Source organism: Suricata suricatta, chromosome 13 (genome assembly GCF_006229205.1).
Source record: "Suricata suricatta isolate VVHF042 chromosome 13, meerkat_22Aug2017_6uvM2_HiC, whole genome shotgun sequence".
In the NCBI taxonomy this organism is placed as follows: domain Eukaryota; kingdom Metazoa; phylum Chordata; class Mammalia; order Carnivora; family Herpestidae; genus Suricata; species Suricata suricatta.
In genome coordinates this window covers 82,234,087-82,257,655 of record NC_043712.1, presented here as the reverse complement: position 1 = coordinate 82,257,655, position 23,569 = coordinate 82,234,087, and the positions used below count along the sequence as shown (strand labels likewise).

The window sequence follows — 23,569 nt, the reverse complement described above, 5'->3', positions numbered from 1 at the left end:
CTACTTCTGGAAGGTTTTGCAGGAAAAAGGACAAATAAGTGTAGAGCTTAAAAAAAAAATTTTTTTTAAAGGCCAGTGTTACCATGGAGATAACTCTAGTTGACTTAAAAAGAAAATTCACATAGTTGAATAATAACAGCACAAAAGGTAGCAAATGGAAACTGAAATGACTGTGATTGCTCCCTTCCCCCCCATCTGTGGGAAGTCCTTGTTCTCTTTCTGGTGGTGATTTCTGGAAAACACAGTTTGTGTGAAGATGTCAAGCATGTGCGCACACTCGGTTTTCTGTGTGCTCAAACACGACACCTTGCCTGTATTCTCACATTTCTACCCCTTAATAGACATAGCGGTCTAAGGTTTTTTTTTGAAAGAGAGAGAGGTGGGGACAAAGAATCTGAAGCAGGATCGGAGCTGTCAGCACGGAGCCCAGCGCGGGGCTGGAACTCACGAACCTCGAGGTCATGCCCTGAGCCAAAGTCAGCAGCTTAACTGACTGACCGAGCCACCCAGCTGCCCTTCCCCCTAATTCTTCCAAAGGCCTGTAAATGTTCCACTTCCAGGGTGCACTAGAAATTCTTGAACCTCCTTCTGTAAACCTATTTGTGGACAGGTTTGGCAGAACTTGGTAAATTCTTACCAGTATTCTGCTAAATGGACCTTCAATACATGGCATCCTTGTCTCCCTTCAGGGCTGTTCCGGGGACGGGAAGAAAGACGTGTGGGAGAACTCCGCGTGCACCAGCACCGCGGCACGCACGTGTGCCAGGGTGCGGAGACCACGCGTCCCGCGGCATTGGGCCGGGATAGGTGTCTGCAGGTGCCAGGGTGAGGATCCCAGGACCAAGTCCCTGCGGATGCGGGGCTCTCCTTAAAACCAGTTATACTGGAATATCAGGCTTATGGGGTCTGAAGGCACCTGGAGATGAGTATGGTCACGGAGGGAATTATAGCCCCAGAAGGGAGATGAGAGATAAGAGTTTTTCTTTGCTTTTTTCTTTTTCTTTCTTTTTTTTTTTTTTTTAAAGAGTCGGACACTTAACTCGTCCCGGGGGCCTAGGTGGTTCAGTTAGTTATTTTTCAGACTTGCTTTGTGAAGCGGAGGAACCCACCAAAACATTTACACAAATGGAATCTTCCCCGGAGCACAGGCTAAGCACAAAGAGGAGACGGGAGCTGTTCCGAACTGTAGTTCCAAAGTACGCCCTCCACCCGAGTGCGCAAAGGCAGGCACATCCGAGTGCACAAAATCGTGTGCTAGTTGAGGCTTCTCTCCCTGTGTCCTGATGCCTGCTGCAGTGAGCTGTGAGGTCTGGCCGTGTTGTTTTGAGAGGAGTAATTTAGGGAAAGAATAAAAAAGACAGGGGTGGGTGCAAAGGTCCACCTATTAATAGAAATGCATAAATATATGAAGTCCTCTAAAAAAAAAAAAACCTCAAATTTTCTAACATTTCTTTGTTTATTTTTGACAGAGAGGGAGACACAGAATCGGAAGCAGGCTCCAGTTTCTGAGCCGTCAGCACGGAGCCCGAGGCCACGAACTGTGAGATCAGGACCTGAGCGGAAGGAGTCAGACGCTCAACCAACTGAGCCACCCAGGTGTGCCACCTCTAAATACTTTTTTTTGAGAGAAACCGAGAGGGAGACAGAGAATTTGAAGCAGGCTCCAGTTTCTGAGCCTCAGCACAGAGCCCGATGTGGGGCTCAAGCTCCGAAGCCATGAGATCATGACCTGAACCAAATTCAGACGCTTAGCCACCTGAGCCGCCCAGGCGCCCCCAAAACCTTTCTCGATGAAGAGAGGATGTGAAATAGCTATGTCTACAGGTGGAGCACGTCCTGACATTCGCAGTCCGGAAAACCCATGCCAGCTGTGAAAGGGCAGAGGACTGCGGTACAGGGAGGACGTGTGTCTTTATGTACACCTTGGAGTGCAAGATAGAATCTGGTAGCTTTAGACTGTGTGTCAGTCAACATGTACTTCCAAAAAACTCCCCTGACAGGCTGCCCTGAAAGACTGGACCATCAGATGAGCCCCACCCTGGCTTTATGGTGCCATCATTATGGACCCATGAAAACTGTCCTTGATCAAGGGCAGCAGGCAGGATAACAGCCCCTCGTAGAGGGCCCTGTCCTAATCCCCAAAATGTTTCATTACATGGCAAAAGGGATTAACGTTGCTAATCAGCTGACCTTCAGAAGGAGAGCTAATCCTGGATTAACCATGGGAGGCCCGAGTCCTTAACAGAAGAGGCGGCGGCTCTGGTCACGATGGCGCTGCAGGAAGGTTCTGAACCCACCTGCTGAGGACACACTGAAACTGCAGCTGTATATAGAACAATTTCCTCAGGGTGGGCGAAAACCCCAAAATTAGCCAAGTGATGTCCACACATTAGCCAAATGAGGAAGAAACGTCCGACCAACAGGAGAGGCTGAGACACATTCCCACAGTAAATCCCACCCCCCGGGGTGGTGACCCACGATCAAGAGGTTAACTCAAAACGTGGAGATGCTCCCTGAGGAGTGGAGGGTTTGAGCCCCACATCCGGCACCCCAACGGTTAAGCCCTGCAGCTGAGAGGAGTCCCTATAACAGGTGACTTTGAAAACCAGTGGGTCTCACATCCAAGAACCCCACAGTGCTCGTGTGAGCTGACAGAGGGGGTGTCTTGTCCCAGGACCCAGTACAGGGGCAGCGATTGAAGAAGCCTCATTTGTTGTATTAAAACCTCACCCGAGGGGCAGACACCTCACTGACACACTTCTGTAAAGGCCTGCAGGGGTGCCCTCGGAGGAGGGAGGCATCATGCACCTTCTCCTTCCCTCACACAAGTTGGTCTCCTGGAAAGGAGCGTCTACCCTCCTCAGGTGCCAAAATGGAGGCCCCAGCTACCCCCCTCAGGGCACAGCAAAAGGTGAGAGTCCAAGACCCCCATTACCCTAGTTCCACAGATGCAGTCTGATGGGCAGGCTTCTGGTTAAACACACATCTCTCTAAAGACAGGCAGGACCTGGATCTCCGTCACACTCCAGAGAGAGCAGGGAGAGCCCAGGGGCCCTCTCCACACCCATGTGGCGCCCTGGTTTCTATGTCTGCCAGCCCCGGGACACCTGGCTCCGGTGGCAGCAGCCTTATGCTTATGACCAGCAGCGGTACGGATTGTGGCATGCCTGAGGGTCTGGCATCTAAGCCGCCTGAACCGTGCTGGTCATGGAGATCCTCCCCTTTGAGACCATGACCCGTCCTGGGCACAGTCTTAACCACTGGGGGCCACTGAAAATAAAATCGGCTGCTTAGAGTATCACAACGGTGGGAGAGACCACCAAGAGGTTGGGGAGGGTTGAGTACATTTCGTCCTCAGCAAGAAATTACGCCTCCGAGACTGAGAGAGGCTGTGGCTGAACGAACACATCGAAACAACACAGACTCCAGGACGATGGAGAGAGAAGTAGAATGTTCTGAATGAAAGAGGAAAGTAAAAATTGAGCTTTATCGCTTATTTCTATTTTCTTAGGGACTTACTCTGATTAGGAGTTGAAAATAATGGCCATAAAAGTGCTCAGTGCTCACCGAACGGGGGAGGAGAATGGATGGACAGACACAGTGAAGACTTCAGCAAGGAGACAGAAAACAGAAACAAGTGTCCAATAACAGTCCCAGGGCCGGGCCGCCGGGGGGGCTCAGATGGTTAAACATCCAGCTCAGGTCATGATCTCATGGTTCGGGAGATCAACCCCGGACATTCTCTCTCCCTCTGCCCCTCGCCCGCTCGTGCTCAGTCTAAATAAATAAGTAACTAAAAACTTCATGAGGGGAGTTCCACAGAAGATGGAATAAAACAGAACTGGACCAGCTGGACCAGTACAAGGAAAATCCCAGAAGATAATCAGACTTGTCAGTAGAAACTTTCTCTGCCAAAAGGGAGTAATAGATACATGCAAAGTGCTCAATGGAAAACAAAAGCACATTCTACCTGGCAAGTTTTTCATTCAGAATTGAAGAAAAATGTTCTCCAGACAAGCCAAAGCGAAAGTTCATCAACCTCAAACAAGCCTTACATGAAGTGTTAAAGGGACTTTTCAAGCTAAAACAAAGGTCTGCTAGTAACAAAGCCTATGAAAAAATAAATCTCACTGGCAAAGGTAAGTACAAGTGATCTGTTCACTACTATATAAAGTTCGTATCAAGGTTAAAGACAAAAGTATTAAGAATGACTATAACTACAATAACTAGTTGAGATATACAAGTATGTATAAAAGATAGAGATGGAAAATGTGACTTTAAAAACCTAAAACGTGGGAGGTGGGGTGGGGATAATAAAAATGTAGAGCTTTGGAATATGTTAAAACTTAAGTTGTGATCAAACAGACTAAACATAAACTGTTATATTTAAGCCTCCTGATAACGCAAGGCTAAGACCTCCAGTAAATATACCAAAAATAAAGAGGACTAAGGATACCACTAAACCAAGTCATGAAACCACAGAGGAAGAGACCAAAAGAAGACAGGAACCATAAGAATTACAGCAAGCAACGAACAAAATGGCAGTGAGTACACCGCTATTAATAATTGCTTTAAATCTAAATGGGCTAAGGATGCTCGTCAAAGTAGGTTGAATGAGTGGATAAGAAAAAGCAAGACCTGTCTATAAGGGACTCACTTCACTCTAAAAAAAAAAAAAAAACACATCCCACACAAATTGAAACCTACCGTAGCAATACTTATATTAGACAAAACAGACTTTAAAACAAAGACTGTACGAAGGGAAAAAGGCTTTCATGATAGAAGATCAATCCAAGGAGATTGGACTTTCATAAATATTTATGTGCCCAATACTAGGACCCAAACATTGCCGATGATGCTTCTCAAGGGCACGCACAACCTTATCCAGTACTGATAACATGTTGGGCCACAGAACGATCCTCGATACATCTAAGAAAAATGAAGTCGTGTAAAGCATCTTCTTTTTAACTACAACAGCATGAAGCTAGAAATCACTCACAAGAAGGAAACGGGAAAACCCCAAGCACACGGACACCACACAGCACTCTACTAAACAACCAAAGGGTCAACAAATTAATCAGAAAGGAAATGAAAAAGTCTCTTGCACAAATGAAAATGGAAACACAATTGCCCTAAGCGTGTGTGTGCAACAAACGCTGTGAAGGTCAGAGCGATACAAACTTACCTCAAGTAACAAAAATCCCCATGAAACTATCAATTTTACATCTCTAAGAACTAGAAAGAGAAAGCCCAGAGTTAATGGAAGAAAGGAAATGCTATCAGAAAATAAATGAAATTGAGACTAAACAATAGAAAACATCAATGAACTACAAGTTTGAAATGATAACCAAGACTGAGAAACCTGTAGCCAAGACTCGAGAAAAAGAGGGCTTGAATAAAATCAGAAAGACAAAGCATCGCAAGTGACTACCATGATTATACGCCAACACATTGGAACACAGAAGAAATGGATCAATTTCTAGAAACCATCTTCTAAGAAGCCTCAGTTAGGAAGAACTAAAAATCCGAATAGAGCGAATACAATAATAAAATTGAATCTGTCATTTAAAACACCATAAAATAAAATCCAGAACCCAGAAAACTTCACAGGTGAGTTCTACCACTTTAACAGTGATAACCTATCCTTTCTCAACATAGCCCAACAATTGAAAAAGGAATGTTTTCAAAATCATTTTACAAGGCCAGCATTACCCTGATACCAAAAGGTCAATATAGTCCTATCTCAATAAGATGCCGAAAACACATCTGACAAAATTCAACAGCCATTTATGATAAAGATTCTTAGCAAAGTAGGTACTGAGGGAACATACCTCAACATAAAAGAGTCCATATACAAAAACCCACAGCTAACAACGTACTCAGTGGTAAGAAACAGAGAGCTCTTCCCCTAAGAGCAGGAACAAGACAAGGATGCCTCCTCTTGCCACTTTTGTTCAACACAGCAGTGCAAGTCCTGGCCAGAGCAGATACTGAAGAGAAAGAAAAGGTGTCCAAGTTGGAAAGGAAAAGGTAAAACTGTCACTATTTATGGAGGACATGAAGAAAAGCCTAGACACTCCACCAAAGCACTATTAGAATGTGGGGAACTTAAAGAATATGGATGAACATAGAGGAAAGGAAAAGAGACAGAGAGGGAAGCAAACCATAATATAGACAACAAACTGAGGGTTGTTGGATGGAGGTGGGCCACAGAGGTGATGGGTATTAAGGAGGGCACTTATGATGAGCACTGATGTTAAATGTGAGTCGTGAATCACTAAATTCTACTCCTGAAACCAATATTACACTATATGTTAACTAACTAGGATTTAAATAAAAATTTGAAAAGAAAAACACTATTAGAATAAATGAATTTGGCAAAGTAGTAGGATACAAAATTAACATACAGAAATCATTTGTGTTCCTATATACTAATAATGAGCTATCAGAGAAATTTAAAAGACAATGCTACCTACAATTGCATCCACAAAAATGAAACATCTAGGGGTGAATTTAAGCACAGAATGGTAAGACATTGATGAAAAAAAGTAAAAATGACACAAATAATGGAAAGATCGACCATGCTCAGTACTCAGTAGTCGGTTAAGTGTCTGAATTTGGCTCAGGTCATGATCTCACGGCTTGTAGGTTCAAGCCTTGTGTCAGGCTCTGTGCTGACAGCTCAGAGCCTGGAAAACGCTTTGGATTCTGTGTCTCCTTCTCTCTCTGCCTCTCACCACACCTTTCTCTCAAAAATAATGAACTTAAGAAGACTGAAGTATCAAAGCATCTTTTCTGACCACAATGGTATGAAAATAGGTATCAATTATAAGAAGAAAATTGGAAATTCACACATGGAGATTAAACAAGGTTACTGAACCACCAATGGGTCAACAAAGAAATCAAAGGAGAAATTAAAAAAAATTGAGACCAATGAAAATAAAAAACAGCATACCAAAACTTATGCAGCAAAAGCACTTCACTAAGAGTCAAGTTCATGACAATAAATGGAGTAGCAAGAAGGAAGAAAAATCTCAACCTACTTTACATCTCAAGGAACTAGAAAAAGAATAAACCAAGTCCAAAGTCAGTAGAAAGGAGATAAGATCAGAACAGAAATAAATCAAATAGAGGGTAAAAAGGCAGAACATATCAATGAAAGTATAAGCTGGTTCGCTGTAAACAAACAAAATAAACAAACCTTTAGCCACATTCGTCAAGAAAAAGAGAGGTCACAGAACCAGAAATGAAGAAGTCCTGATACCACTGAAATACAAAGGATAAGAGACTATTGTGAATTAGATGCCAACAAAGTTGACAACCCAGAAGAAACGGATCAATTCCTTGAAATATAAAACCTATCCAGACTGAATCATAAGATAGAAAATATGAACAGATCTATTATTAGTAAGGAGACCAAATCAGTAATCACACACTTCCCACCTAATAGAAATCCGGGTCCAGACAGCTCCCCTGGTGGATTCTACCAAATGTTCAAAGAAGAATGAATACCAATCCTCTCAAACTCGACCCCCCCCCCCAAAACAGAGTTTTGAAGAAACCCTTGCAAACTCATTTTCTGAGGCCAGCATTACCTGAATACCAAAACCAGACTATGATGCCACAAGGCAAGAATTTTATAGGCCAATGTCCCTGATGGACACAGATGCAAATATCCTCAACAATACATTAAAAGAATCCTACCCCACACTCAAGAGGGATTTATTCCAGGCATGCAACGATAGTTCAAATCACTCATCGATAAATGTGATACCCCACATTAACAAAACAAAGGATAAAAATCAGGATCTCAAGAGATGTAGAAAAAGTATTTGACAGAATGCAACTTAGGATAGAAACTCACAACAAAGTGCATCTAGAAGGAACGTAACTCAACATAATGAAGGCTATCTATGACCAGCCCATAGCTAATACTCTCACTGGAGAAAAGCTGGAACCTTTTCCTATAAGATGAGAAACAAAACCCACGGATGCCACTTTTACTCAACCTAGTATTCGAAGTCCTGTCTTGAGCAGTGAGGCAAGGAAAAGAGAAGGCACCCAAGTTGGAAAGAATGGAAACTATCACTCTTTGCAGATTATCAGGTATATAGAAAACCCTAAAGACTTCAAATATGTTAGAGTTAATTAAAGAATTAAGTGGAAGGATACAAAATGAATATACCAAAATCTTATGTATTTTTGAACACTAGAGATGAACTTTCAGAAAGAAATTAAGAAAAGTATTCCATTTACAGTTGCCTCACACAGAATAAAATACCTAGGAACAAATTTAACCAAGGAGGTAAAAGATTAAAATAAAACTATCCAATGTTAATGAAAAAAATGGCACTATATTAACATGCCCATACTATCCAAAACAACCCGTTCAGTGCAATCTATCAAAATTCCAATGGCATTTTTCACAGAAACAAAGAGTTCCCTAAAATTTGTATGATAGCACAAACGATCCAGAATAGCCCAAGCAATCTTGAGGGGGACAAAAAACAAAGCTGGAGGTATCACACGCTTTTATTTCAAACTATATTATAAAGCTATAGCAATCAAAACAATGTGGTGGCATTAAAAACGGACCTATAGATCAATGGAACAGCATCGAGAGCCCAGAGGTGAAGCACACAGATGACCAGTCTCCAACAGAGGAGCCAAGAATGTACAAAGGTAAAGGGCCAGTCTCTTCAGTAAACGGTGTTGGGAAAACTGGACAGCCACATGCAGAAGAATGAAAAACCGGGTCACCATCTTAACACTATCCAAATATTAAATAACAAGAGTTATGGATTAACATGGATTAAAGACCTGAGCAGAAGACCTGAAATAGTAAAACTCCTGGAACAGAACATCGGTAGGGAGCTCCTTGACATTTGTCTTTATGGTGTTAGGTCTGAAAACTCATTTCTAACAAAAGCAGAAGATAAACAAGCATGACTATAACAGATGAAAAAGCTTCTGTGCCGCAAAGTGAAAAAGCGACCTAGTGAAAGGGGAAAATAGGTGCAAGTCTTAACTGTTTAGGAGTTAATATTCAGAATATGCAAGCTTTTCTACCACTTACAACTACAATAGCAAAACGACCCAATTAAAAGAATGGGCAAAAAATCTGAATAGACATTTTCCCAGAAACATACACAGAAGGCCAACAAGTACACGAAAAGGAGCTGAGTATCACTCACCACCAAGGAAACGCGGATCAGAACTACAATGACCTATCACCTTGCACTTCTTAAAATGGCTAGGATGCAAAAGACCGGAGGTAAAGGTACTGGTGAGGATGCCGAGAAAAGGCGACCCTTGTACCCTGTTGGTGGGATTGTAAATTTGTGCAGTCAGTATGGAAAACTATAGAGCTTCCTCAAAAACTAAAAATAGACCTTATTATCTGGCAACGCCACCTGTGGAGTTTACATCGAAGAAAATAACACTAAATCAAAAAGGTGTGTGAACCCCCACGTTCACTGCGGCTTATAGCCAAGGTTTGAAAATACCCTAAGTGGCCATTAATGGGTGAATAAAGGAAAGTTGGTGTGTGTGTGTGTAGTGAAATATTACTCAGTCATAAAAAAGAGGAAAGTTTGCCATTTCTCACAACACGGACAGACCCAGAGGGCATTGCACTAAGTACAATGAGGACAGATAAATAACCCTCTAAGCTTACTTACATGTGAATTCCTAAGAAGACAGTCAAAGAACTCCCCATCACTGGTTGCTATTGGTAGAGGCTGGAGGGTCAGTGAAAGGGGTTGAAAGGTACAACTTCTGGGCTTGAAAAATAAATCAGGGGTTTAACATGGTGACTGTAATTAAAATTATGTGACATTTGCTAAGAAAGATCTTATATGTTCTCAGCAAAAGAAAACATTGGTAACTATTTTTGGTGATGGATTTATTTTTTGAACTTTAAAAAATTTATTTATTTTGAAAGAGAGGCAGAAAGCAAGTGGGGAAAGGGCAGAGGTAAAGGGAGACAGAGAATCCCAAGCAGGCTCCATGCTGTCAGCGCAGAGCCCGATGCAGGGTTTGAACCCACAAACAGGGAGACCGTGACCTGAGCTGAAACCAAGAGTCGGAAGCTTAACCGACTGAGCCCCCAGGGGCCCCTATGATGATGGACACTGACCACACTTACTGTGGTGATCATCTTACAATATCTTCAAATAATGGAATCCTTACGCTGTACACCTGAAACTAACGTGTCATATCTCAGTTAAAGAAAAACTCCAAGAGGAGGCAGGAAAGAGGTCAAAGAGATGCAGCAGCAGGAGGACACACAGGAAGTGGGTTCCTGCCTCCAGTGAGGCATGCACCCCAGGGTCACCTTGACGCTGGTCCAGAGAGACCCACGGCACACTGTGATCGATAGCATTGTGAGGTACTAACTATGGGTTGTGTTAAGCCACGACCTTTGTGGTGATTTGTAACAGCAGCCGTAGGAAGTTCATACACCAAGTCTCCAGAGAGCTCGGAGAAGGTATCTGAAGACAGATTAGAAATGTGGCTCTAAGAACAGGAAATACGAGGCTAAGGAAAGTTACGCAGATCTACACCATCAAACACTGGGCTCCCAGAACTGGGGACTAAGCACATGGAATTAGTAAGAGGCAGAATCACGGAAGAGAATGTCCGGGAGAAGAGATGTCAGTGTGGGGACACTTGAACACACAGCTGACAAAGACAGGGGCTCTGTTCTGTGGGGCGATGTGCATGCATCTGAGGTTTGAAAAACGTTTGCCCTGATTTTTGGGTAAAACGTTTCAAGACCGTGTTATTTAGAGGGATGCTGATATTAATGGGCGTTAATAGATGTTGCTGTATGAATGCCCTACGGGAAAATGTTCGTGATTTAGTAAAATTATGCTACCAAACAGCGTGTTGTGCTTTTATAAAGAAAATACATACAGAAAAAAACCGAAAGGCCAATTCCCAAAGTATTAGATGTATACCAGGTAATGGGATTACAAATTGTCCTTTCTTAAAAAAAAAAGTATTTTCCAAGTTGTCTGTACTCAGTGTGTAGTGAGGAAACCTGATAAAAAAAAATTGTTGAAGTTCACCTGTGCTGCTTTAGGCAGAAAACCATAGACTGCAGAGATCAGTTACGTGGAGAGGAGATATGGGTTAGAACGTAACTAGGTAATCAAGTTTAGACTTCTCAAGGCAGTTGGGATGAAGCTGTCCCAAAGGAGGTATTTGCCTTGGGTGCAAATTTTCTGAATGGATACAGAAGATGGGACACACACACAGCCATAAATATGACTCAGCCATAAAAAATAAACTTTGCCATGACCTGGATGGAGCTAGACAGTATTATGCTAAATTAAGTCAGAGAAAGACAAATGCCACGTATGAATGACATCCTATGGTATTTAAGAAACAAAACAAGCAAAGGAAAAAGACAAACCAAGAAACAGACTCTTAACTACAGCGAACAAACTGACGGTCACCAGAGGGGAGAGAGATGATGGGGATTAAAGCACCCACTGATCATGAAGAGCACTGAGGAAGGTAGAGAATCCTTAAAACATTATATTGTACACCCGAAACTAATAGAACACTGTATCTTAACTTTCCTGGAGGTAAAATTAAGACCTTAAAAAAAAATTTCTCAAGGCACCAAAACTAAGTAATTGAGATAAACATACTAATGCAGTATTTGAAAACCTTGAAGCTGATGCCAAAAAACAATCCATGAACAAAATACCAAAATTTTAAATCAAGACCGGATCAGTATGGGATCCAGGATGGATAAAATGGACTCCATTTCCAACTCACTTTGACAATGACTTCCCAAGACAAGGATTCCCATCCTGGGTCCCCAGACCATCAGGATTTCCTGGGAAAGTGTTAGAAACGCTCTCAAGCCCCAACACAGGATACAGCATCAGAAACAGGGAGTGGGGGACTGCCTAGGAGTCAAGGCTCCCGTCAGCCCTTCCAGACTAGAGAAGGGTCAGCAACGGTTGGTAGAAAATGTGTAGGACTCTAATTTTTCAAAGACCACATTCAGTGAGCATTTGCTAGTAGCCTGGCCAGATGCTAAGCTCTCTCTCTGCATGCACTGGGGGTGTTTCTCCCACCTTGGTTTTGCAGGGCAGGAAAGGGACCTTGAACGAGGTTAAGTACACTGTCTGAGGTTGCCCAGCAAGGACAGAGGAGGCCACAGGATGGCGGACTCAAACACGTTTTGTTAGCCTTTGTGGAAACAGCTCTGCAGGTGACAAGAGGCACCGACGTGGGGGGAACACATGCCTGGTCTTACCCTCCGACTCCGACTCCTCTTCATCTTCCTCCTCCTCCTCCTCATTGCTGTCTTCCTCGCTCTCTTCCTCTTTGGCAATTTTCTGCCGAGCGCTCTTGAACACGGACTGTAAGACGATCGAGTCTTCATAGATCTGAAGGGGTCACAGGGGCAGCGGTTAGAAACGACATGCTGAGGACTCAAAATCACGGCCACAGTGTGCCCTTCGCTCTTCCTCAAGGCGCACCCCTGCTTTGCTATACATGAATCCTATCAGAAACATCAGTGTTAGCTTTGATGCCTGTGGGAAACCCAATAAGAAAACACTGGACTCCAACAGAGAGAGACATATTCTCATGGAAAAAAAACCCACTTGTGGTTGACATTGCATGTGCGCACGTGCACACACACTTGGGGAAGAGTAGGCTTCCATAAGACAACTGTGCAACCGCGGCAACACAAAATTCTTACAAAACTACCTTTCTTTCTTGAATTGTTTTGTCAACTTTCCCTACAATGCAAATCCCCTAAGACAATGGAGGAAGCTGTTCTTCATTATTGGTTTATCACGATTGGCCGTGGCTATTCCAAATCAATACCTCTCTTTCTGTGTATGCACAGCCCTGAGCACAGCCCTGCGTAATAGTTACTAAGATCTTTAGTTCCAAGATGGCCCTTTTACTCTGAAAACGAAAAATCTAAGTTCCACAGACCCAGCAACACCACCTGTGAGTATATATCCAGAAGAATTGAGAGCAAGGTCTTCAAGAGAGATTGGCACCGCTGTGTTTATAGCACTTTTCGTCAGAACAGCCAAGAGATGGAATTAAGCCAGGGGTCCCTCTGTGGATGGACGGACAAATAAAATGCAGTATAGATAGGAAATGGACTATTCAGCATTAAGAAGGAAGGAAACCCTTTCATATGCTAAAACAGGGCTGAGCCTGGAGGACATTGCCCTGAGTGAGGTAACGCCAGTCTGAAAATGACAAATACTGTCTGCTTCACTTATAGGAGACATCTAAAGTAATCAAATTCGTAGAAATACAAAGCGGAACATGGGTTCCCAGGGACAGCGGAGCGGTCATTGGGGAGGGAGTTTCATCTTCACCAGATCAGAGAGTTCTGGAAATCTGCACAACAATGAGAACATACTTAGCACAACAGACCTGTACACTCAAGAATGGTGAAAATGATACCTTTTAGGTGTTTTCCCAAATTAAAAGAAATATGGAAGACAAGGGCCTTGGAGTCTGAAACATAATCCTTTTTTGTAAAGAGGAGCCAAAAGCTCATTAAGGGGATTGGGTGAGCCACAGTGAGCACCAGAGGTAGCACAGGGGAGGAAATGACAGGGAGGGGCTCCGCGGTAGAATTTGCAGGAAGTCAGAACGCAGCTAGACATTCACAGGTGAGGAGGTTCCATCTGGGCTGTGAAGGAAACAGGGCTTTTTAGGGAAAGACGGCAAGTGAGAAAGGTGGGGAGGTAAGAATAAGATACAGGTGAGATCGCACCGATCAAGGTCACAGTCCGGGCAGTGACCGTGGACTGTTACGGAGGTGCACATGTTGCGGTCTGGTAGCCCCCTAAAGGGCACACGGGCTCTGTCTCCTGTTTCTCACAGCTGCACACGCATCTGGGGAGGCAGGTGTTCACGGGGAAGGTGTGACTGGACCACGAACTGCTCCTCTTGAAAAGCAGCAGGGACAGAGGCTACCTCGTGGGCACAGGGTATGACTTTGGAAAGCAGCCTATGGAGATAAAATTCATTCTAGAATCTACCAGCATGTGATGGGAAGTAGATGGGCAGGAAACGGAGTTGGTGAGAGAGTGAGCCCCACGTTCCCAGGATGGATGGAGCAGGAAGCTGGTCAGGAGACCATTTAGGACTCTCACTTCACGTGTGAAACGTGGCTGCCGTGGCATTAGAAGGGGACCGGGGGGCCCAGAGGCGCAGCACCACACTGCCACAGCAGAGTGTGACGAACCCAAAAGTCCATCGAGGGACTGCAGGTGCGCATTCACAGGAAGACATCCCGGTTTACTCTTGTGCATGACCTCTCTGCCCTGGTCTCCATGCGCGCTTCCTTTCAAGAGGGTCTCGACGGCAGAGGTGTGCTTCAAGAACTACTGACGTCGGCACCACACCCTGCTACGGACCCAGAAACGGACCGTCTTTTCATAAAAGGCCCATATGAGGGTTCTCTCGTTCTCCAGCTTAATGACTGCAATGGATGTGAAGGTTAAAAAGAAAGATCTGGGATGAAGCTTAAACCAAATGGCAGCTTAACACGGTACGGGTTGGAAGGCAGGCTGACCTCTCCTCTCCTCTCCTCTCCTCTCCTCTCCATGAAGCAAGAGCATTATGCCAGAAACACAGAGAGGAGAAGGCAGGCTGCTTACCAAAGCGGAGCGGAAACTGAGACATAATTACGAGAAGACCCTCTCCCTAGTTATTTTAATCACTCGAGTATCCCTGACTTACACACTTTAAGACTTGCGAACAGTAGGAGACGGGAGTTCTTCGCTGCAGGTGGTCTGATGAGCATGTTCTGTAAGCAATTAGAGGCAATGGTTCTTTTTTCTATATGCACCTTTTTTTTTTTTAATCATAGTATTTTTACTTCCAGATCCAAGGTTACAGCCAGAAAAACGAAGGTGAAGTATAATCAAGTGCACGGTCACCACAAAAGCACAACACCGCACCTCGAGCCTGAAGCGTTACGCTGAGTGATTTCCTCGAATTCCAGTCCCAATTAGAAGCCAAGCCTTGAAGGGGAGCATAAATAGGAGCCACGACACGGCTCTGGTAGAGAGGCTGGACTTAATTTGAAAGAGCCAAAGCCTCCATTTACTTACGTACTCGTGTACAATGTAGGCTTTTGTTTCCCATTTTGGGTTCTGCCCCCTGCGGGGGAGTAGCAGCGGTTCAAATAGTAGAAAACGCAACAGATCACTTAAAAACACATCAGCACATTTCAGGTGAGAAGTTTTTCAGGCAACTGAAGACACATACCTGGGATCCCTCCAAGTTGAACGTCTGAGCGTTGTGACAGAGAAGCATGACATCTTTCTCCAGGTCACCCAGGCTCCGGTACTTGTGATTACGAATCCTTTCCTAATGCGAATTTTGGATAAAATAGAGGTTAGAGAGAAGGAAGGGGGAAAAAAATGCAAAAAGTCATTACTTGGTCCAAACAAGCCTGATCTGCCCCCTTTGTCTTCACAGCAGACCACCGTGCTGGGGATGTGGGACTCCACCAGCCTAGGGGGCGCCGTTCCCAGAGACCACCCTTCCATGGGGGTTCCTCCTTCCAAGGGGGGAGGAGCACCCAGAATGGGGGGAGGAGTCTGAAACTTCTTTAAATGAAATACAATAGAATACACTAGGAGCTCTCGACCACATGTAAAGGCGCAAAGATGTGGCAACCGTGTTGGGGACAAGTCCTAGATGGGGGGGGGGGGGGTGTCCACAGCGGTCAGACAGGATGCCAGCGCCAAGCCCTGACTGTTACTGTTTCAGTGAATATACCATTTTAAAAAAAATAAAGTTTGTTGGGGGAGGGGCGAAAAGAGGTGGTGGTGATGGTGGAGGGCACTTGTGGGGAAGAGCACTGGGTGTTGTATGGAAAACAATTTGACAATAAAATATGGGAAAAAAAATAAAGTTTGTAAACAAAATACCTTTATTTTTTTGAAATCCACCGGCTTCCTAATTAGTTCATAGTATTCTGGTAATTCTTTCCTTGAAGGTAACTGAATGAATACTTCACTGAGCTGCCGCCCTGAACTGTGAGGAAGGGGAACAAACAAAAACATACACAATCACGCACCACCGAGGAAAGTCTGTATTTCAGAAAATGTAAAAAAAAAAAAAAAAAAAGAAAACAAAACTGCATCCCGTGTATTACAGATATGGGGCCGCTTAAATCCAGGGAAAATCCCACCCCTATAGTAGAGATTAATGCTCCTCGTGCCAACTCTGAAATCACATTAAAATGCCATTAGGCCCCCACTTCTGTCACACACATGAGATGGGAGGTCCACCGTGAGTTCCTCTTTCAGAGTGAACAGATCTCTGCTTTTGGAGAAAACATTCAAATTGTCCTCTTCAACCAACAACCCCATTTTTTTAATGAATAATAATTGAGTTGGTTAAAAAAAAATTACAATGGCTCTATTTCCACACTCCTTTGTCTTCAAACTCCCTGTATATTCAGAGCATAGTACATTAGACTATTACTCTGGAAACTCAAATGAAAAGCTTTTGTGTGTCTTCTCTGTGTTATTCCTTTTAGGCGTCGTCCACACTGCGAACCGTGCGCACCTTTCTCATTTGCCAGAGGAACCCCTTCGTTTCGCCCAGCTGCACCTGTGTGCGTAGGGCGCCGTCTGGCCAGAAAAGAACAAACATATTTAGCAAGTGTGGATGCCTTGTGTTTCCGGGATTGGTGCAAGACCCTCCCTCAAATTCATGGTAGCTTTATTTGCAAGCCAATTTAATAGCAACAAATGCTTAGTAATTTATAACTTTGAAAAAGTCTATAAGCATTAGAAGCTTTTAACAGCACTTAATTCTAGAAGCAGACATGGGGGAAGGCACAAAGATATTCATAACTCAGGTTCAGGATGCTAATATCTGGCGTGGCCCATCCAGATCGATGGTAGCTTGTGGGGTACGGTATGGTCATTGGTCACCAAAATCTTGCTTCCCTTATGATGCAGTCTCTACTTCCTTTGTGAAGGCAGAGATACCAAAAAATAAATCAATCATCGAACAGAAATCATGGCCATGGAAATTTCAGAAGGGGATTCCAGGAGTGTGGGAGAATGCCGTGGCTAAGAATGAGTGACAATATGCTGTTTTAATCCATAGTCCCAGTTGCATAATTAAAAAATATTCATAATGACAGTTATCATAAAAAAGGCATGCGCAGTAACTCAAAGCGTTGCTTAGCAACCGGTGGGGAAAATGCTGAAGTGCAAAGGGGCCTGCATAAATTAACTGAAAATCCGCTGTCAAAGGAACAGGCGCGTTTTTCTGTTACGCGGGGGTCTCGGTTTTATTTTTTTTAATAAATCTGTGGGCCTCATGAATATGGAGATCAGGGGGCACATACCGGAGGCTCAAGAAGACTGCAGTTTAATAGAGAATTGGTTATCATGGGAAGAACCAAGGGGCTTCTCCAACCCCCAGCCACCCCGACCCCCTCCCTTTCCCCAGGCTTATAAATCTATTTGTACCTCCATAAATTACACCACCGAGTATATGACAAAGAGTTGTTTATTTATGGTCACCTTCAACACAGGGCCACCATTCCTGGTTTGTTCTTTTCCTCCCATTCTGAGATTTACACAAACATTTTACCTGCTTGACAAGAAGTATCTGGAAGGCAATTTATTAGCTATCAGTTTTCCCATTTCTATCCGTTTCTTCTCAACAATCAAAGAGTCAGACCTCCTTGTAAGTTCAGGTTTAACACCTGACCCTCAATGACATCTTCACGATGTCATTTTCGACATTGCCAACAGATGGTGTCATTTTTCTATTGATAGATTACAAGGACATCTTTGCTTTGTACACCTGTGATGCACAGACCCTTGATTTCAGTAGGGCGCTTGGTGAGAGAAGAAATAAGCTGTTTGCACCAAGAATGTGATGAAGGGCTTTCTAGCCGGGGGCAAAGTGGACAAAACAATCTTGGTCTGACGTCTCTGTCTTTAGTCGGGTCGTGGGAATTCTAGACCCTATAACGAGACAAGTCTAGAAGTATCTGTGCTCCTAAAGGAGAGAGATGAATATTCTGAGACTTAGAAAATCAGACAAATTTCCTCTGTGGACATGGTTTTAAAAGTTAAGGCCCACTCAACATCCCAGTCCTAATTCCTTTTTCCCCTCTCCCTAAGAACAGAGGGAGCGCTGGGGCGGATGGCAGATCTGGAAGCTACTGAACAAGACCTCTGTGGTATGTTGGTTGGGTCATCATACAGGCCTGTCCGTCCCCCTCAGCTCCATATGGATTATCTGACTCTTCCAGTGCCCCCCACGCGACCACCCATTCCCAGACCCCGTGCCTCCAACCGTCCTTCAAGATCAAGAACCCATGCCTCCATAAAAACTCAAGATCTTCGCACTGCCAAACCAACCCTCCATGCCTCACTGCCCAGAACTTAATTCTCCTGTGTATTTTTTCTCTGTTTCCAAAGAGGGTGGGAAACATCCTACATGAAGTCAAATGCCTTCCCCATTGTACACCTGTACAATGGGGGTTCTGACGGCCAGCTCGGGCTCGAGAATGCACGGACGCGGGGGGACCACATGTTGACCGATCACTAAGGTAACTTATTTTTTCCTACATTAAGGGTTTGAGAAAAAAAAAAAAAAAGTGAAAAAGGAAGTCAGACAGCCCGACAGAGGCTTGAATTCTTGGCATTTCTTTCTCAAACTTAAGCTGAGCAAAGGCTTTTTCAATATACCTTTTCAGGTACCTTTTTTTTTTTTTTTTCAGTGCTGGAAAGTTGTGTGTGTGTGTGTGTGTGTGTGTGTGTTTAAAGTATAGAACAATGGACTAATTGTACAATGGCTTGCAGAAGGTGTTCTGTTTCTGTTGAAATGCTTAACCTACCCCCCAAGGTATTTTCCATGATGTCATTTTATACAGTTTAAGGCCTAAGTATGAATCGTCCGCTGGAAGTGGGCCACTTCCCCGAGACAAAAGGGATACACAGAGCGGCTGCCCTCCTCCAAAAGGGGGCGCCACGGAGGGCCTGTGATTTCGGATCTATCTCATACAAGGATCCGCACCTCCGTAAGCCGAGCCTGGGTGGTGGAGGGGGACAGACACAAGGGCACCCCGGCCCTTCTCAGGGTTTGCAGGTGCTGGTGGGCGAGCACAGAGCACCTCCCCGCAGAGGTGAGCGGGCCAGGGACCCGGGGCCGTGAGGCCGCCGTGTGAATGGCAGTGTGCAAGCCCTGCACGCACTGCTGGGACGCGTGCTCATCACACGTGAGCAAACACGCACACGGCGGATGCTACCTTGGCCATGGGGGCTTCGCGTGGGAACCGGGTTCTCGCCCGTCACTCCCGCAAACCACAGGACACCGCTTTCACGTCTGCACGACCAGGGTCCTAAAACGGTGACCACGTACACTATGCCCATTCCACCACCATTAGCGCCCCGCTGACTACATTTCAGGCCCAGCCTCGCTGGCAGGCTACAAAACACGAATATCGCTAAGAAACTACTGCTTTACAAGGCCGGTGGCTCCACCTTCTCCTCGAACCCAAACCAGGGAGATGGAGTTTTGGGTGAGAGGGGTTTTGGTTCTGGTTCTCATTCGTTTGCTTTTTTCCTCTTTCAGGATTCTCTTCTCACCTGCCCAGGTTGATGTGTGGACAAGCATGGATAATGGATACTTGTGAAAAAAGAATGTCGCTCATTTCGAAATGGCCACATTTTTGCATTTATTAATTAAATAAAACCTATCTTGCCTCCATTAAAAAAATAATGTCATGATTTAAAATGCCCACTTGGAAGGATTTTACCCCCCCCCCCCAAAAAAGTTATTATAGGCGTAAAGGATTCAAACACAGGAAATCTTTTGGGAAGAGAACGTTAAAAAAGTGGGTCAACATTGGAGGGCAGTAGGTGAAAGCGTGCTGTTGCTTTTCAGGGTCAGATTCTTGGAAGGTTTAATACAAACCACTTGAAAATGCACCTAAAGGGCAGCAGCCCAGTTCCCCAGGGAGCCCCTGGAAACCTGAGCCAGGCCCAAAACAGGGATGAGAATTACCTGTGCTCTGTGTTCACTACTGAGATCTCTCACCTGGGTCTTACTGAGTATGGACTGAGAATTCCCAGCAAGCTTGGAAATCGGAAGGATACATGAGGTCATGGCAACACAGAAGGGGGTAGACTTGCTTTCGGTAATGGCAGTAGTAGCCATTAAAAATCACCCCAAGGGGTAGCATTAGGACCGTAGATATCGGATGTGCCTGAATTACCAACAAGAATAAGGTCACATCAGGTTAATGCAAGGTAAATGCCCAGAGGTTAGCAGCCGTCTATAAAGGGCTCACTCAGCTCGATGAAAACAGCGAGGCTTTATCAAGAATCTTAAATGCTGGGGCGCCTGAGTGGCTCAGGCTTGATTTTGCCTCAGGCCATGATCCCAGGGCTGTGGGATCAAGCCCTGCATCAGGCTCCGTGCTAAGTGTGGAGCCTGTTAAATATTCTCTCTCTCCCTCGGTCCCTTTCCCGGACTCACACATGTATGTGCTCTCTTAAAAAAATAAAGTACATGATTCTACTTTTGGTAATCTATCCTAGGTGAGTAAAATAATATAAATATATATGTAACCTGTATGTATGTACATTTAATACATAAACGATGTTCATAACAGTATTATTTAAAATATCTAATATAAAGCATCCAAAATGTTCACTGGGGAAAGGAAAACAGAATGTTAGGGAGTCTAAAATTACGAATTTTAAGATTATGGCTTAAAAAAGGGAAAAATCCTTGTGGTGACCTTCAATAAAACAATAAATAAAAACACAGGATATCAAATTGTAAATGCAGTACAACTGCAACTACATTTTTAAAAAGTCGTAAACTTAAGGACCAGAAGGAGAGACGCCATCGCATAAATAAATATTAATGACAATGTACTCTGATTCAACAAAATGAGGATTTACGCTCTCATGTAATTTGGAACTATATCATCATCCATAAATCAGGTAGGTTTCAAACACTTTTACTGGGTTACCTTCTTTAAAAACATGCTGTAAGTCAAAAATCTAATCTCATTTTTCCTGGAGACACGATATCTAAGGGGTATATGATCAGCTTTTATTTATATCACCATAAACAGCACATTTCACCAACTGGAGACCTTTAATTCTACCATATAAAGCCAAATAAAGAGAAAAGTAGAACAGAAAAATTCCATAAAATTTTTATATAGGACAACCATCAGAATCTACATTATTAAGTTCCAATTTATTTCTTCAGGTTTCTCTCCCTGAACTTATCACTACAAATCGATGACGTTCATCAGCACGTGGGATTCTAAGATTATTCTTTATCCGCATAGACAAGCACTTTGAGGAAACTTTGGGAGAATCTATCACCTAACACTGGACTCTTTTAGAAATACTGACTCAAGGTGTCCAGTTGCTTTTCCCCTTGTACTCGCTTGACCTTTCCTAAGAGCAGATAGAAGTACAGAACTGTAACTGCCTGCCTGTGACCTTGGTCATGATTATGCCATCTCCCCCCGTAGACTGGCCATGACTCGCACAAAGCCTTCCTGCTACAGGCAGGGACCTACCTTCTCTTCCACAGAGTATTTTGTCCTCTGATCCACAACCCTCTGTCTCTACTTTGTAATAGTGAAAACACTTCAAAAGCTTGCGGAGGAAATGTGACCAAACTCAAAAGCACACAACTTCTGCAGGCAAACAAAATCAAACGCCTCCCCACCTGAGCCTCAAGTCCCAAGGGTCACTGTGTCTCAGGGCAGGTTTAAGGGGGCACCAGAGTGCTGCTTTGTCCTAAATCACTGTTGTAGCAAATTCTTAAGGGAGACATAGGAGGTGTGATTCTAAGGAGTGAGGCCGGTCTTTCCCCATGAATCCGCAAGAACAGGCAGGCCCGATAACGGCCATGTTTCGGAGCAATCCGTTTTTATTAAAATGCTTGCAGAGGGGTTTTAAAGACCGTTTTATCAGACCGTAAGAAAATCTGTCTTGTTATTGTAGCTGGGCCTCCTCCTCCTCCCTCAGAGAGTCATTTTTGCTGGAACTGGTCTGGAGCTTTGAGAGGCAGAGACTCTGTGCTTCCCCGGGTCAGACTGACCCTGCAGGCCTCCGGGAGGCCTCGTGTGCCCTGGATCGCAGACGGGCTAAGTTCATTTGTGGGTGGCCCGCTTGCTTTATGTAGGTATAATTGGCTGAGCATCATAAAGTCACCTGTTCCACTAAACATACGAAACTATCAATATTTGTCATGAGGGGAAAGATAAAGTGCTGAAATCCGTATTTCCCTGAGCAGATTGTTTCTGGACTAAATGTTAACTTCTAAGCTCCGGTTCGGCACTTCCCAGGGTGTGCTCCACGGAACACAAGCTGAATGGATTTTTAACGGTTTTCCCTGAAAGCCGGGGGGGGGGGGGGGCGGGTTGTTGGTCAAACGAGTTTGGGATACACTAGGATGAACAAAGTTTGACAAGTTACTTTAGGAAAGACCTCTCAGACCCTCTAAGTGCAAGGGGGTTCTCCAAGAGGCTACAGGAACGGGATTTGAGGACCCCGGCCTCGGGAGTATCATCTCAGACCATGCACAAGGCTACGACCTCACCACGCGGCGACCGCATCAGATGAAACCGTTGGCCCCCGTGCGGAGTCCGAAGCGTCCAATACAGGAAATGCATGAAGAAAGCCCTTCACCTCCAACGAGTTATTTCTACACGTGTGTCCAGTTGGTCGCACTACTATTTTATGGCATTTTCCCTATAATCTAATTAGAGCTACTCCAGGTCCTAGCCTTCCTCCCCTATTCAAAGAAATACAGCATGCCTGGCGGCGACACTGCTAAAAATAGACTTCCTCTGAGACAGCTTCTTGGCAGGTCCTGGAGGGACAGTCCATGCTAGCAACAAAATCACAACATCGAGGGCCGAGAAGAGCCATGGACAGGGATCGGATTTCATGGGATGGAGAACGGGGGGTGGGGGTTAGCTGCTCGGACACGCATGTGGCATGTACGCCCGCGTGCCTGCTGCACGTATGCACACACGTGTCCCCGTATTCCTGCCTACATGTCCTGCGGGTGGGACCACGCTGACTCAGTAAGGGCTGTCCAAGATCCACGGGCTGTCCGTGGGTCCTCGCTCACACCCGCCCTGGAGTCTTGTCGGTCACACCTCTGAGCTGCAACTAACGTCCTCCTTCCCAGCGCCCCACGCTGGACCCCCGACCCGCGCCATGTGATGCAGGTTTCCTGGGGTCACGTGGTCTCTCAAAGAACCCGCGTTTCCACACCACCAGGGCTGCCCGCGCAGTGGGCCCGGGTGCCTGTGCCTTGCCCACCAGCCCCGCACTCTCCTTGAGGTTCCCACTCGGGCCCACACACAGACCCGATGCCTCCACCAACCCCACCCCTCCGTCCCCTCCCACCCTGGGCACACACGCTGTATACTTCTACTGTGTCCGTGACCTTCCTTGCTCGCTCTGTCCAACTAGGCTTTAAGGCCTTCCGTTTTATTCATTTCTTCCCCACCTGCGATACTAGCACGGAGACGCACACG

General features: G+C 44.8%; 1 protein-coding gene across 2 annotated transcripts in view; it reads right to left on the bottom strand.

Annotated features, from left to right (window-relative positions):
• The window catches only part of SMARCA2 (SWI/SNF related, matrix associated, actin dependent regulator of chromatin, subfamily a, member 2), a 135,424-nt gene that overhangs the window by 2,409 nt on the left and 109,446 nt on the right, over positions 1-23,569 (bottom strand). For both annotated transcript variants that reach the window (XM_029920627.1, XM_029920628.1), the window contains 3 exons: positions 15,942-16,047; positions 15,274-15,375; positions 12,278-12,410 (listed from right to left, as the gene is read on the bottom strand). In XM_029920627.1, coding sequence (XP_029776487.1) covers positions 12,278-12,410; positions 15,274-15,375; positions 15,942-16,047 — 341 coding nt within the window. The remainder of the gene's footprint in view (positions 1-12,277; positions 12,411-15,273; positions 15,376-15,941; positions 16,048-23,569) is intronic.